This window comes from Toxotes jaculatrix, chromosome 8 (assembly GCF_017976425.1).
Source record: "Toxotes jaculatrix isolate fToxJac2 chromosome 8, fToxJac2.pri, whole genome shotgun sequence".
In the NCBI taxonomy this organism is placed as follows: Eukaryota; Metazoa; Chordata; class Actinopteri; family Toxotidae; genus Toxotes; species Toxotes jaculatrix.
In genome coordinates, this window is record NC_054401.1 from 14,066,440 (window position 1) to 14,081,556 (window position 15,117).

The 15,117-nt window shown below is 38.8% G+C and overlaps 2 protein-coding genes across 5 annotated transcripts; one reads left to right on the forward strand and one right to left on the reverse strand.

Moving 5' to 3' along the window:
* Positions 1-249: 249 nt before the first annotated feature.
* Positions 250-8,497, reverse strand: rxrbb (retinoid x receptor, beta b). 3 transcript variants are annotated; one of them, XM_041045306.1, is made up of 12 exons: positions 8,341-8,497; positions 6,852-7,045; positions 6,358-6,511; positions 6,000-6,179; positions 5,563-5,616; positions 4,167-4,327; positions 3,845-3,974; positions 2,710-2,836; positions 2,542-2,583; positions 2,299-2,390; positions 2,083-2,188; positions 250-1,938 (listed from the first exon to the last, which is right to left on the reverse strand). In XM_041045306.1, the coding sequence occupies exons 2-12, from the start codon at positions 6,990-6,992 to the stop codon at positions 1,791-1,793; spliced, it is 1,335 nt and encodes a 444-aa protein (XP_040901240.1). In that variant the 5' UTR covers positions 6,993-7,045; positions 8,341-8,497; the 3' UTR covers positions 250-1,790. The 3 variants fall into 3 exon arrangements, with proteins under 3 accessions (XP_040901240.1, XP_040901241.1, XP_040901242.1); XM_041045307.1 differs by lacking the exon at positions 8,341-8,497 and adding an exon at positions 8,104-8,237; XM_041045308.1 differs by lacking the exon at positions 5,563-5,616.
* A 1,536-nt stretch (positions 8,498-10,033) lies between these two features.
* On the forward strand, positions 10,034-13,051 carry LOC121186538 (macrophage mannose receptor 1). Of its 2 annotated transcripts, XM_041045303.1 has the most exons (5): positions 10,034-10,217; positions 10,400-10,759; positions 10,857-11,195; positions 11,335-11,769; positions 11,867-13,051. In XM_041045303.1, exons 1-5 carry the CDS (start codon positions 10,151-10,153, stop codon positions 12,226-12,228), a joined length of 1,563 nt encoding a protein of 520 aa, XP_040901237.1. In that variant the 5' UTR covers positions 10,034-10,150; the 3' UTR covers positions 12,229-13,051. The 2 variants fall into 2 exon arrangements, with proteins under 2 accessions (XP_040901237.1, XP_040901238.1); XM_041045304.1 differs by lacking the exon at positions 11,335-11,769.
* The last annotated feature ends 2,066 nt before the right edge of the window (positions 13,052-15,117 follow it).

Genomic DNA, 15,117 nt, shown 5'->3' on the forward strand with positions numbered 1-15,117 from the left:
GAGAATAATAATAATCCCTTCAGTTATAATAGGGCTTCGCACAAATTTCGTGCTCGGGCCCTAATAATATTAAACAGAGCTTTGGTATTGGAATAGTATTGGTATCGGCAGATATCCAAATTCAGGCATCGGGATCGGATTGGAAGTGAAAAAATGTGGATCGGTGCATCCCTAGTTTCTTCCTTCAACAAGTAAATGTCACATTCGACGCTTTTGGGGAAGAAAAAGAAAACCAAAAAAAAAAAAAAGGAGAAAAAACATAAGCCTCTTTATTTTTAGTCCACACAACCCATGCTTCAAGTCACTTTATGTTCAAGAGCATACAGAGGTCAATGACAGGCTTACCAATACAGCTCATCTGGTGTTCACACATGGCTGTCATACAGACCTCATTTGGTCTTGCTTAAAATTCCTATGTCCACAGGTGTTATGGATCAAAATGTGATTATGGTTTGCTTTTAATAAATTGCAAAGACATTACAATGAACAAGACAGCTACCTAAAAAGGGGGAAAAGTAGGAAATACAACTGAGCATCAAAAAAAAGGAAAAAAGAAATTAGCTGAAACAGTCTCAGCAAATCCAGTGCAACCCAAGACACGTTCTGCTTTATACTAGCTGAAAACTAAAAACAAGGGCACATAAGAATTAAATAATTTGTATCTCCTGATCATAATTCAAATTTATCAATATACATTGTCCCTGAAAAATTATTTTTGCACAGTACCTTAGAATTGTATAAATTACAAAATGGAGTATTCCCTTTCCACCAGACATGATTTACTTTGTAAACCCCCTGAATGACTGACAGGCAGAAAGCTTTTATGCGTTTTACATTTTATATTGCTACATTTTTAACAAAGATTAACTAAGGGATTTTCAGTTTTGCATATTTTCTTAGGTTTGTGGTTTGGTGTGCATCTGCACCAAAAATGTCAAATTTTCTCTGAAATAGCACCAAAAGACAAACACCTGACCATTTTGGAGGCCAGGTGTTTATTAAACCTACGTTTTAGAAATAGTACATAATAGCAATAGTGTGCAGTGCAGTGCAGCCTAATCGTTCCACCACAAAGTGATAAGATTTATAAAATGGCAGAAAACAAGAAGTAAACAACACAACCTGTATATTACCAGACAAAAAACTGATCCTCGATCAACGCAGACAAGTCCGACCTGACAGTTTTAACCACTGACTTGTTGTCTATGGTGGTTAAAACTGTCACGGTTGGGATTTTCTATTCTGCGATGTTTACAAATAAACTCAGAGCTGCTTTTGGACACAGTTACCGGTGAATGTTTGGTAAAATAACACACTTTTAGGTCTGGTCTGAATTAGAAAAATTCTTAAAAGAAGACTACGTCCTTAATGCATACTCACAATTCAGGTTGCCTTACTTTTTAAAAACAGGGTTTAGGGATCAGTTCAGCTGGAGAAACAACTGAAGCTTAATGTTTGAGGTGTCTAAAAAGCTTATATAAAAATGTGTACCCAAATTATAGCTATTCCTGTGAGGGAAATATGTAAATGTTTACATTTAAAAATACTTTTTTTTTTCTAAACCATAGTTACTCATGAAGTTATTTCAACATATAGCACCAGCTTGTAGATCATGCCAAGCCTTGGGTTTGGTCTAAAGAGCAAATCTGTGCTGCACTAAAAAAAAGTGTAACCCAGACAGCAGTGAGACAAATTGACAAATCTTCAAAGAACTTAAAGTGCCACTCCAGTCCCACTCCAGCTTCCCAGACTTCAGCTATCTGAACCTAACCACAGTACACATTTCCTATCTAAGACAACTGATGGGGAGCTTCAAGCATTTCCATGAGGAAAGTGTCAATAGGTGTGTCACCGATCAGCTTGAAGAAGAAGAGATGCTCCAAGCACTTCAAGCCAATGGATCGCAGTGCTGGCAGTCGAAGAAGGAGCTTAGCAAACCTGCAGGGAGGAAAGAGGGTATTGTTTAGTTTGACAAGGTAAACAATGCACCAGTGATGTTTACCTTTGACATTTTACACTGCAAAACAGAGGCAGTAGAGTAAATAAAACAATGCAAGGTTGGTCGTCGCTGAAGATATTTACCTTCCCTGCTGCTCTGGGTATTTCTGTTTGCAGTAGGCTTCCAATGATGCATAGACTTTTTCTCTCAGGAGCTCCACCTCACTGGTGTTGGAGAGCCCTTTAGCATCTGCAGGGAAACAGAAAATATTTTAATTAGGGGCTAGACACTAAATGACACACCCTACTTTGTTTTTAAATCTTATTTAGGTATCAGCAGTGTCTTGCGCTGTCAAGTACCTGGGTTGAAGAGGACGATGGCTCGGAGGCAGCCCAGTTCTGTTTTGTCCATTTGCATATCTCTCATTTTATTGACAAGCTCGGTAAGAACCCTAAATAATGACAAATGATGCGAAGATTTTGGAAAAAGGTTTAAGGGTGTAAAATACAAAGAGCACAATAAGACTTGCACTCATTTTACTGACTCAAAGACATTGTTAATAATTTAAAAATTTAATTAATATTACAGAAGCATAAAATTACCTGTCAAATATGGCACCGACCTCTGCGCTCTGCACACTCTCCCTGTTTTAAATAAAAATTGTTTTTATGCAGATAATGCACATATGTAAAACGTCAGATAAAGGCATTACAGTTAGTTGCAATTTAAATTTAAGCTTGCTGGAAATGTTTTGCTTCCATGTGGTTTACCTGTCAAAAATGGCTCCAACTCCGGCACTGTGTGCACTGTCGCGCTGCAGCTCAGAGGCCAGGAGAACTCCATCCTTCAAAGCAATGGAGCGATGGGAGAACGAGGCAATGAGGAGCTCATTCCACCCTGACAAATGAAAAACAAAAACTGCTGAGTCATGAGAGAAGTGAAAAACATTTTAATAGTTCTTAAGGTGAAAATACTCCTTTTCACAGGTTTTTTAAGGGAAACATCAAAATATCTTTCTCATGTTGAAACCAATTCTAGAAAACACTCTTTTGATCTCAGAGGAACTGTGTGTCCCTGACACATCAGGCTGCACCCACACACCATTGCAAGCCCTTGCAACCTACCTACCAGTTCCCTTTGAACTTCTATTGGGTCCTGACACAGCGTGTCAGTGCAGCACACTTGAAGTTAAACAAAAATGATCATTTCCAGCTGTCCCTTTGGCCAAAAAAAAACACTTGGGACATTGGCAAACACATAATAACAGGGTCCTAGCAACAGTGACTGTAACAGTATCTTCCCATCAGGCCACTTTGTCAGCATGTCTACCAAAGTGGTTGTTCTTCCTCCTCGATTCTTCCTCAATTCTTGAGAGCCATCTTCAAATATGTTTTATTGTGCATTCACAATACATTCATTAATACATTCTTAGCTTTGATAGAATCGATGCAAGCACAAACTCCAATAATAAGGTACAATATTACCAAAATTTAGGGTTTTCAATTATGTTTTTCAAGTTGCTTTGTAGTTCGTTTCTATCCAAGATTTGATGTGAAAGGCGGCAAAAGGTACAAACTTACTTGCAAATTTGTTTTACAAATATCTCTGTGTTCTAGTGTCCAAATCTTTGTGCTTAATTTTACTGTTTAGGGTGCAAATAAAATTAATCTAGCAGTTCAGCACAGTACTGTCTTAAAAAGCAGTGTTATTGTATAATTCAGCTTCACACAGAAAATGTCACTGGCCTTGATGTTCTTTCAGAAGTCTACTTTGTAATACTGCAACCACCACTTCTAAACTTGCACAGAAATAATGTGGATCTGATCTCTGTGTTGTTTGTGTTGATTTCAAGAGCACAGTCCCAGCAGGATGATTCCATTCATGACTGTAGGTGCTCGATCATACCTGCACGCAGAAGGATGACCTGGTCATCAAGGGGCAGTTCAGAGAAATGAGGGATTCTTTTAGCCCACTCCACCAAAGCAAACAACTGTTTGTCTGCAGTCTGACAGATGTTGGTAACTGCATCATGGGGCTGAAACCACACAATACAACAACATGATTACTTTGTTATATATCCACACCCAATGCTTCCAGTAATTACAAATTGAAAGCACATGTTTAATCAAGTTATCTTCGAAAATTGAGCCTAAACTCATTGTGGTGCCATGAAAAACAGATGACTGACAGTTATAAATCTATTGACTTCCTTGTTCCAGCCACTCACAGAGTTGCCTGCAGAGCCTCCATCAGAATGAAGCTCAGTCTTCTGCTCCACTGCTGTCTCTGCCTCCAGGATCTTCTCCACAGGCATCTCCTCATTCACTCCAACACTGAACTCCAGCTCTCCTTCACGCTCTCGGTTCCTCTGGCGCTCTTCCTGGACCGCTACATCAGACAAAACATAGGGAAACAGCGGTGGGGGGGGGAGAAAGGGTATAAGATGATGGTTAACACTGAACAATGACGAGTCCTATTTCAAATTCAGTGCTGTAATGACAAAAATGTTGTCAAATCAGTAATGTCAAAAAAGCATTATATTCAGTTCAGAATTCCGTCAACTGTGACTGAAGTGTGGGGCTGGAAATGCCTACTGTGCATTCCTGAAGATCTGATTTCAGTTCAGGGTCCTAAGAAGCTTACTATTAAATGTTTCTCAATGTATCAGTGTACATATCAATTCTTGATTTCCATACTTTTTCTACTGCATGCTCCCCAGTATTACCATCCATCATGACAAAACTGAAGAATTTACTTCCATTATCAACAGAAGTCCATGAACTTTTGTTTTGGAAGTTTGTTATCAACATGCCCTCAAGTTAGTTTACACGCATTAGCTAAATGTTTTTACAATAGACTACTAAATTGTTAAAGACAGAGCAAAATGCATCTAAAAATCTATCATTTTTCCCAATCCTGCTGAAATGGCAGCATTACTCCAGAGAGATGCTGTGCTAACCAACACAAATCACCTTGACGACAACTGAGGAGCCTAGAGACTAGCATGTGAAGTTTGTTAAAACTGAACAGCAATGAACAATTGAGTCTATGTTGTCTACAGCAACTCAAAAGGACACTGAATCCAAAAAGGGATTACCATATATTCCAACTTCCATCCAACAAATCAGGAAAACAAAACTAAACTAAACAAACGGAAAAAAACAAAACCCAAATTAATAAAAAAAAACAGGATCTCAGGATCTCTTTGAAAATGCTGACAACATAACATAATCTACCCATCTTACTGGCGGATCAGACATTCCGACAAAAGTGCAGCTGCAAGAAAGTGGGGAAGGTCGTTTACCTGGTGGTGAAACAGAGACACTAAATCTGCAGCTAAATGAGGCCTTCAGTAGAATGTGATCCATTATTTTCTCTGCTGCTTCAACACCAGTCCACACTATCGGATTTTAAATCTGGACTACAACTGACTGACTGCTTATTTTATAAAGAAGTCTATCAACATAAGGCAACGTATTAAAGATATCCACGCTTGCCATCATTTCTGGGTAAAATTTCACCCACAAATCCCCCAGTAAACAATTTTTCATGTCTAACACAACAAGCTATTTCTCAAAGTAACATTTAAATACAACAGTATCTTTAACACTTTAATTCCATACTCATCCATCCCTCATCTTTTCCATCTTCTTTTATCCACTTTACATGTTTGATCACTATTGAAAGATGGAGAAAGAGTAGAATAGGAGAAAGTGAAGGGAAGACATGGAGAGGGTTTAGTTATATAAACCAGCCCCAATATACCCTGCTCTACCTTTTAGCTGGTCTAATGAAGCATCCACCCTCACCTATGCCAGAAACACTAGACTAATCCAATATTGCTTAATCAATTTAACTGGGCTTCCTTTGGCACAAGGTATTATTCTAAGAAATCTAATTGACTGGCTTTAAATCATTCTAAAAATAAATATCTAACTCTTGGTTGTTGAAGGTTCTAATAAGTGACCCCTTTGTGTGCTTGCATGTAAGATAGCTCACAACAAAGCAAACAGGCTCTCATTTTGAATTTAAACCTCTGACAACCCTGTTTCTTGCATACCTTCCCTCTTCATGCCCATGGCTAGGCACTTCTGGTAGCGGCAGTACTGGCAGCGATTGCGCTGGCGTTTGTCAACCAGGCACTCTTTGTTATCCCTGCAGGTGTAGCTCAGGTCTTTGCGCACAGTTCGTTTGAAGAAACCTTTGCAACCCTCACAGCTGTACACTCCATAGTGTTTGCCTGTAAATTGCAGATGTAACCAAAAAAAAAAAAAAAAAAAAATAGATAAATTGTTGAGGAAACACAGGCAGAAACATCTGACAGTCCGAGATTATCCACACTTAAACTGCTATGGAATAAATCAGTCTCCAGCTAATGTTTTGTTTCTGCTAATCCTGCTCTTAGTGCACTCACTCACCAGAAGAGCGGTCTCCACAGATGACACACAGACGTTTCTGAGACAACATTATTCCAGGGCTGTGAGCTGGCATGGGCCTCAGTCCAAATGGAGGCTTGATATCCTCTGAGCTGCTGATCGAGTGCATCCCTGATATGGGTGCTGAGGAAGAGATCTAGATACACAGTGCAACCAAGTAAAAAATTTAAATAGTGTAATGCCACTGGTTAATTGTATGCAGTGACAACACTGATATTTTTTTTGTTAGTTGACTAAATAATCACCTTTTTCAATATTGATTAAAAAAAAAAAGCTTCTGGCAACTAGTAATATCCAAAGCCCTACTTGCTGTATAAATTGCAAGAAATGATATAACTGTGGACCATAAACTAACATGTATAGCCTCTGCCCCTTGTAAACACCAGTAACCTTCAGTTAAAAGAGATTTATCTCTTCAACGCAAAAATTAAGTGCACCATGACATCAGTTCGTAAACTCTAATAGCTTTCAAATACCTGACTGTTGCTGATGGGTCCAAATCCCAGCGAGGGTGAGACCACGGGGGAGTTAAGTGAGGGACTGATGACTGAGAAAGGAGAACCCAAGATGTTGGTGGGGCTGTTGGAGGCTGAACTGTTGGGCTGCTGTGAGGACATGGCAAATAAGCAACCCAGCGAAGAGGATGATGTCCCGTCTGAAGGATATCAATCTGAGGGTGGCATAAAAGAATATCATTGGATATATTAAGTTTTGTGATCCATCATATTTTTAACTGTAACTGGCTGTAAGTGCATGTGATAAGTACAGCTGGAGACAATTACTGAGTGTTGATCATTTGTCAGCTAGTTTGATACTTTTTTTTTCACCCAAAGCTGACAAACCTCCACTGGTTCTACCCTCCCAAATGAGAGGATTTGCTGCTTTACTCGGTTTTCCACAACAAAAAATGGAATATCTTTGGGCTTTGAAGACATCAACTTGTACTTTCATAAACTGAGATGAAATTTTTCCACTCTTTGCTTACATTTTAGCGACCATTCTATCAACCAAGGCAATAATAGTTGGCTGCAGACATGGCTGCAGGACACAGTGACGGAAACTATCAAATTGTCCAATAGTTAAAGTTAGCAAGACTATCCATTAAACTGAAACCCCAAAATAAACGCGACACATGATTTGATGGGCGAAAAGGTCTGGAACCACACCATGTATTAGCCGACCTGAAGCACAAAATCCAAGTTGTTTTACGACGTCCGCCAATTGCCATAATGCGATAGGTCAAATTAAACGGAAAAAAGGCACTGAGAGTTGACAACGTTTTGTGTCTTTTTTGTGAGAATCTTTGTTCAAACTGAGAAAACCATAAAGAAACATTAACCTTCATTAGTAGATGTTTGTTAACGCTAGCTGGCTTCCGTTTTCATCGCAATAACGTTACACGTTTGCTAAATGTTGCTAACGATACGCAGTAACGTCTACATTAACGTTACTCCGTGAACAACAACATTGAATAAATGCTAACCGCAAACAGAAGATCCAGTCTCCATGAGTATTTACATAAATCAACATATGTAGAATAGATTGCTGGCCATAACACATAAATAAAGCCCCACGCTTGCTTTTATCGTTAGCTAGTTAGCTAACTGCAAATCCATTAACGTTCGAAAGACTGGCTAGGAAACATTAGCTAACATTAGCATTTGGTTGCCATACGTCTGAATGATACTGCATACTGTAGCCTTTCGTAAAACTAAAATATAGACATACCCAGTTAGTCATCGAAGAAGTGGACGTTTATAACTCGACAGTGATCGAGCCACTTCAGTAAATCCGCACAGCCAGCGCGATGTTCTCTAGGTGGCAAATATTAGCTTGTTCGCTGTAAATGCGGCTAACTTAGCTAATACAGCGAACAGTAGCCTAATGCACGGCTCACAGTGATAGTCTGGAGAAGCAGTTGTTGACAAAAGAGCTGATGGTCGTTTGAATGTTGGAATTACTTACCAGACACACCGTCGACGCATTGTTGAAAACCACTTCACTGTACTTGTTGTGATCAGACTAGCGCCAGACAACAGGCCGACAACTCACGTCCAGTTTACTTCAACTTGACGCTGTTGTTGTTTACAGGCCATTGTGGCTCGGTGCCAGCATCCCTCGAGCCAAAATGTCTCATGGGACCACCCATAACAGCACTGTCATATGACACTCCTGCAATAGATGTTCAGCTTGCTGCATTATTTAATCAGACTTATTTTGGTACTCATACTTTTAAGAAAGATTTCCATTTAAGTCATGGTATTACAGTTTCTGGTTTGTTAAAAAAAAATCCATCATATAGCCCATTGTTCAGAGATTGAGTAAATAGCCTTCTAAAAACAGTGCACATTCACACACAACATCAAACTGTTCACACTGTAACAACTGGGTATTACTGATGCATTCAAGACTGAGTAATGGAAAATGACACACAATAAATCTGCATGTATATCCTGAAGGTACTCTACAAGGGGAAAATGGACACATGTAATTCTGGTCATGTAGTGTAGTGGTAAACTAAATTTAAAGTATAATATGGTAAATTTGCATAGATTCAAACAGAAATGATGTGTGGTTATGTGGTATCCTATTTATGGCACAGTTGATCTAATCTGAGCAATTTTTTGGATAGCCACACCTACAAAAAGAGCTGGAATGTTTTTGCCTTTGACAGGAGGGGCACATAAAGTATTGCACAACATGTTCTTGCTCTAGTTGCTCAGTAATATTTTCCACTATCTAAAATATTTAACACAATGTTCTGTTTGAAAACTCTTCTTAAAGCTCCCTTGTTCTCCAGGGGGAAGAATGAGTTGCACTTTTGTAAGAGTTATAATTAGTTGCATTAATTTTTAGTCCTTGGACATAAAAGTGACCTGCAATTTCCTTTTAGCAGCAACTTTTTTTTCTTTTCATATGGTTGAATTTAAAGTACTCCTTTGGTAACCAAGTTAAAAAGCAGTTCTTAAGAAAATGGAAAAACAGACAAGAGCTTCCCTAAGTTAGATGCAGGCAGAAACATAACATTTTCCAGTATACAGGGTCCAACATCCATCCAAATATCACAATGCTGTTTTTTTTCTTTTTCAGATTGATTGATTTGTTCTGTTTTTCATTCAAACATTTGATTTGAATTAATGATTTTAACAATTTAATAATTCCCTTTTCCCACACAAATAAATCTGGGCAGGGCAGGTTTCTCATTGTCATGATCATGGACACTTAGATGGAGCCAGAGACTGAACCATTATCCATACAGATAAGATATTTTGTAAGCCAAAGCATTTGTTATGCTGCATTTACCTTCCATATAGGGTTAGCAAAAAAAGACATGCTTATCTTCAGTCATGACCAACCACGTCACTGATGGACAAGATGTCTAAGACAAATTTTCATTGCAATCTGCTGACATTGCCAAATAATGACAAAATTGTAGATCATTCATTTGTCAGCAGACTTAGAAAAGCTGTCCACTTGTGATCTTTGAATTTCATGTCAGGTGTAGCTGTTTTCACATTTTTTCATATTAGCAAAACCAGAAAACCATGTATAGTACAGGGTGTACAAGACAAAACAAAACTTGAAAAACTGCTTTGTCTATAGTTGCTCCTGAGGAGGTGTCTCTTAACAAGCCAAGTGGCATTCTTACTACGAACGCTGTGCTGCTCACAGCTGTTATGTTATGACCAGCACCTGTTCATAGCAGAACATTATATTAACTTATATATACTTTTCTTACTTTTTATGTTTTTTGCTTTTTGTTTTGCTATACAATATGATTATGACTGAAAACAGTTTTGTGATGAAAAGGAGACAAATTCTGTATCTTATTTTTATCTCAGGTTTGTACTTGTTTTCTGATTTCACATTTGTGGGTATTGTATAATGTAAATGCATACATGTAGTTGGATATAGGTGCATGTAGACCGGTTAGAAATTATCAGTGGGTACAAGAACATTTTTATCATTGTTATTGATGGTGTTCAGAGAGTTGTGACTAAACATACTACCTGTAATTCCGCAGGGGTTTGCTCCTTCACAGTGGGATCTTCAGACTTTCACCTTATTGATCTTTCAAAGACCTATGAAGAAGCAAAGAGCTACTGCAGAGAGATGTACACTGATTTAGCAACAGTTCACAACTCAGCAGAAATGAATAATTTGATAACTTTAGTTTCAACTTCCACTGCCAGAGCCTGGATAGGACTGGAGGCTGGAGATGTGTGGATGTGGCACTGGTCTTGGCCTGATCAAAAAGTGGATTTTTTAAACTGGAAGGCAGGAGAACCACAAACAAAGAATCAAGATGCATGTGTAGCAATGGATCAACATGGCGAGTGGTTTGAAAGTGACTGTGGAACTAAAAGAAGTTTTGTTTGTCGTGGTAAGTAAAATGACAATATTGCAGTAAAATATATTTCACATGGCACAGAACCTCACTATATTTATGTGACAAAAATATCAAACTTTGGGACTTGCAGGCAGTGGTGAAACTAGTGGTCTCGCTTTTGTTGCTGACACCAAATCATGGAGGGACGCTCAGAATCACTGCAGGGGCTTATCATCTGATCTGGTCAGCATACACTCAGAAGAGGAGAATGAGGCAGTACAGAATGTGTCTGTGTCACAAAATGTGTGGATTGGCCTCTTTAAAGATCCTTGGAAGTGGTCGGATGGGAGCAACTCATCATTCCGTTACTGGAAACCCTTTCAACCAAACTACCTTGAAGATCAGGATTGTGCTGCTGCTATATTCAAAGATAAAGGGCAGTGGAATGACCTGAAATGCGGCGGCAAACGCAACTTTGTTTGTCGTGGGGGTAAGTTAGTGTTCTTTCCTTTACGTGCTCTCTATGTTAGCAAAGTGATGGTGTAAAATTTGTTTTAAGTTCTAAGTTTAAATTACACACATCACTGCCTTCCCCTCAGTGTCTATTAATTCAATTCTGACTCTTACAGCAAAGAAAACAATTTCAACAACCACCAGTCAGACAAGTACACAAGAGACCTTTACAATAGATCAGCTACCAACAAATATCACAACTCTTCAAAGTATTTCACCTCAAGAGATTGGAATAACATTTAATTTTACTGTGGTTGCTTCTACCAAACAACCAAACAACACTAATGTTACCACTGAAGAAGAAACAACTCCTGCTGAACTCACAGCAACAAATACCACAGATGTTGTACACAGTGCCTCAAGCACTGAGCTCAACAATGCAACTACAGAAATGTCAACTTCGACAGCAACAGAGCTACCTCCCTCAACTAATGTGCAAGTAACCACAGATGGTATTTTTGCATCAACAACACTAGTGGGGACCTCAGCCCAAAACACAACACAGCTTTCAACCCTAATGTCCACTGAAAACACTCAAAGTTTGCCTTCAGGTATGTTTAATACGTTAATGTGCGTAAGTGTACATTTTGCATCAATGTATGCATTGTGGAATTAAATACTGTTTCTATTTCTGTTGTCTTCCTAAAGGAAATCTGATACTCATCCAGCAGAACATGACATGGATTGAAGCTATGAGTTACTGCAGAGAGCACTATATCGACCTTGTCCATATTACTACCAAAGAAATTCAAGACAAAGTGGCTGAAAAGGTGAAGAATGCCACTTCACAATACGTTTGGCTCGGCCTGCGCTACACCTGCAAGTTTAATTTTTGGTTCTGGACCAGGTCAACTACTGGCTGTTACCAGAACTGGGCCCTCGGACAAGGATCTGAGGGGAAATACGACTGTGGTGTTACAGGTGCCATTGAGGCCACTGGGAGGCAGCAGTGGGTAGGCTTGCCTGAGACAGAAAAACTGAATTTCATCTGCTATGCGTGTGCTGGATGAGTGTCGAGGGCCAGTGATACTTCAGATGACAAAGATGCTGCAATTTTAATCATGCTGTATGAAGAAATAACACTGGTTATTGTGCTGGTTATATTTTTGCAGTGGTTGATTTAACATTCAGAACCAGGTTTTTGACAATTGTAACTCTAAGCCAGCAGATTTTGATGGATTTCAGCCAAGACATCATTTTAACGTTCACTTATGACGTCATACTTTTACCTTTGTTTAAAATACAGCTGCCTTCTCTATTGTTGAGACTGCATTTCATTGAATATGAAAACCTCATGTGGTGTGTAGGTGTGCACATTCACAGTCATGGGCAGCAAGAATAATGTGAGAACACTGATCTGCTCTATGCCTTTCACTCAGGGGTTACTATTTGCATGTTGACCCCCCTGGAGTGGGCCCCAAGATTGTCTTTTTTAGACCACCAGAGAATGTTCCTGATCCAGACTGCCTGCTGCCCTCACTGACCTGACCTTCACTAGCAGCCACATGGAAGACACAGCTCACAGACACTCACCTTCCTGTCTGCACCCTTGAGGGACACTGAGCATCTACAATCATGGGAAGTGGAACTGATACCTTTTCAGCCATGAAAACTGCATTTCATCAATCTCAAACTGTATGACACATAAATGCAACTGTGAAAAGATTGTGTTTTCACTGTTATCAGACGGGCTGTTCCATGGAACCAACACAGGAAATATGCTTAACAGTATTGTGTAACAGTATTGGAAAAAAAGTGGTGATATTGTGTGCATACTGAAATGAGTCCTTAAACCACAAACTGATAATAAAATTACACGTGTCTACATCCTAATATGTACCTATAATTCCTGTCTGAAAAGAAGAGACCATAATATTTTTTCATCATTTTAAATATTATCCAGGTGTAAGAAAACTCTTTATGGCAGCTATATATGTGATAGATGTGAGTATGTTTGCATCATTGAATTAAATAATCCCATATAACCACTAAATACTGGTACGTATAGCCTGTAATCCAGTGCTACATTCAGATAACTGCTTTTGCATCCCCAATGAGGGCCTTGTCACTTGTCAATTACCACGGACCATTACACATGAGTGTGTCATAGCTTAGTTTCTCCCTGAAAAGGCATTGGTCAGTGAGCCTCCCATCAGTTCAATGTTAATGTCCCATTGGGTCCAGTCAGTTCAGTCCCTGGACAACCCCCTCACCTCCTTTTCTCACCCTCATCTCCTCTTGTGTGCTGTCCAGCTGGCTCTGACCTCTGACCCTTTCACCCTTACTCCTGACCCCTGGGGACATTCCCACGCCACACCCTTTTGTGTACATCTCTCCATAGTAACCCAGTTGTCACTCCATCTGCATTTGTAGAGATTATGGTGAAAAACATAATTCACCTTCACTTGGATCAGTGTAATAGAGCCTAATTTGGCCTAATCCCAGTTCACCTATAAGGTTCCACAAAACTGAAACCTATACCATCAATTAATGGTGTGCGAACATTTTACACCAAACACAAAATAAAAACATATAATTTACTGTTCGTATTTGTTTGTCATTTCAGATATCTTTCTAAATATCATACAGAACATGTTTACTAAATCAAAGTGTTAAATGCAGGAACTAAACAAAACAAATTTAGCTTACAAACATTCAACTAAAATTAATCCATAACTATGGTCAGCAAACAGAGTTTTTGGGTATTGATTCAGAAACTGATTGAGAAATTTAGTTTTTAACTTTACATCTCTCTACCTGCCATGCACACTTCTGTCCTTCTTCTCTCTCCTTTTCTTCTCTGAGTCTGCACCCGTCCGTAGATCCCTCCCTTCTTTCCTTTCTGTCACTTTCACAGTTAATTGTAGAAAAAGAGATTCTCTCCATTGAGGCCGAGTCTCTTAGGTAACCCCACTCCTGCATGAAATGAGATGGATAGAGGGGAAGAGATAGAGTGGGGACATGGACAGGCAAACTGAACAAGCAGCGGTTGAGGACGGATGCAGAGGAGAGAGGACTTTACATGAATTGAGAAAAGTTAAAATTAAAGACTTTAATATTTCATATGCATAGTGACACATGGGTAATAGCTGCTACTCTGGGACTATTATCACTCTGTTATTGATGGTGCATAATGTAAGTATTGAAATAGTTTACCTTTTTACTTGTTGGTACAAGTTAATCACTAATATGCCCGTTTATAGATGAGAAATAAAGGGAACTAGCAGAGGAAGAACATGTAAATTTTAAAAACCATTTAGTGGAAGAAACATTTAGTATTCTTGAGTTACTCTTGAATTTTTGAGTGTGTAGCCTGGTTTGCTTTGACAGTTCATTTGTTTTTCTTCTTCCTAACAAACAGCAACTACTTGAAAGAAAGCTTTAAAATGTTCAGTACATTTTATGATAGATATTTCTGCACTTGTTTTAATTAATATATAATATTTTACGAAACCATTCATCCACTACAGGTTTTCCTCTGTGGGCTAAGAGATGCTATTGATGTTCTTCCCAAGTTTGACAGGGAGTCTGGTGTTGATTGTCCAAACGCAATTCTTGTATTACTTCTCCATACCTAGGAGTTGTGGATGGACATCATGCCCCCGACTCTCACTTACTCCCTGTGGCTTCTTGCAGTTCTGATACAGAGATGAATATCTGAATTAATTCATTATTAATTATGTAGCCTAATTAAAATTGAGTTCCCAGACCTTGGACTTGGACTTTTCAATTCCCAGAATTCTGTCTTATAAGCTACCTTCCTTCTCCTAAGCTGCAGCTTTTTCAATTTTTTGTAAAGGTTCAAAAAGCTGAAATTGTTTAATTTGTTTTAGATTTATCAATTTCATATTACCTTGAAGTTTGCTGGACAGCTAAATGTGAAAAAGTTCAATTTGTAT

Coding starts and splice junctions, on each gene's coding strand:
- rxrbb (XM_041045306.1), bottom strand. CDS start 6,992: ATGTCCTCACAGCAGCCCAACAGTTCAGCCTCCAACAGCCCCACCAAC. Junction 6,512..6,851: donor GACCCATCAGCAACAGTCAG/GTATTTGAAAGC, acceptor CTGTGTATCTAG/ATCTCTTCCTCAGCACCCAT. Junction 2,837..3,844: donor GGTCATCCTTCTGCGTGCAG/GTATGATCGAGC, acceptor TTCATTTGTCAG/GGTGGAATGAGCTCCTCATT.
- LOC121186538 (XM_041045303.1), top strand. CDS start 10,151: ATGATTATGACTGAAAACAGTTTTGTGATGAAAAGGAGACAAATTCTG. Junction 10,218..10,399: donor GTATCTTATTTTTATCTCAG/GTTTGTACTTGT, acceptor GTAATTCCGCAG/GGGTTTGCTCCTTCACAGTG. Junction 11,770..11,866: donor CACTCAAAGTTTGCCTTCAG/GTATGTTTAATA, acceptor GTCTTCCTAAAG/GAAATCTGATACTCATCCAG.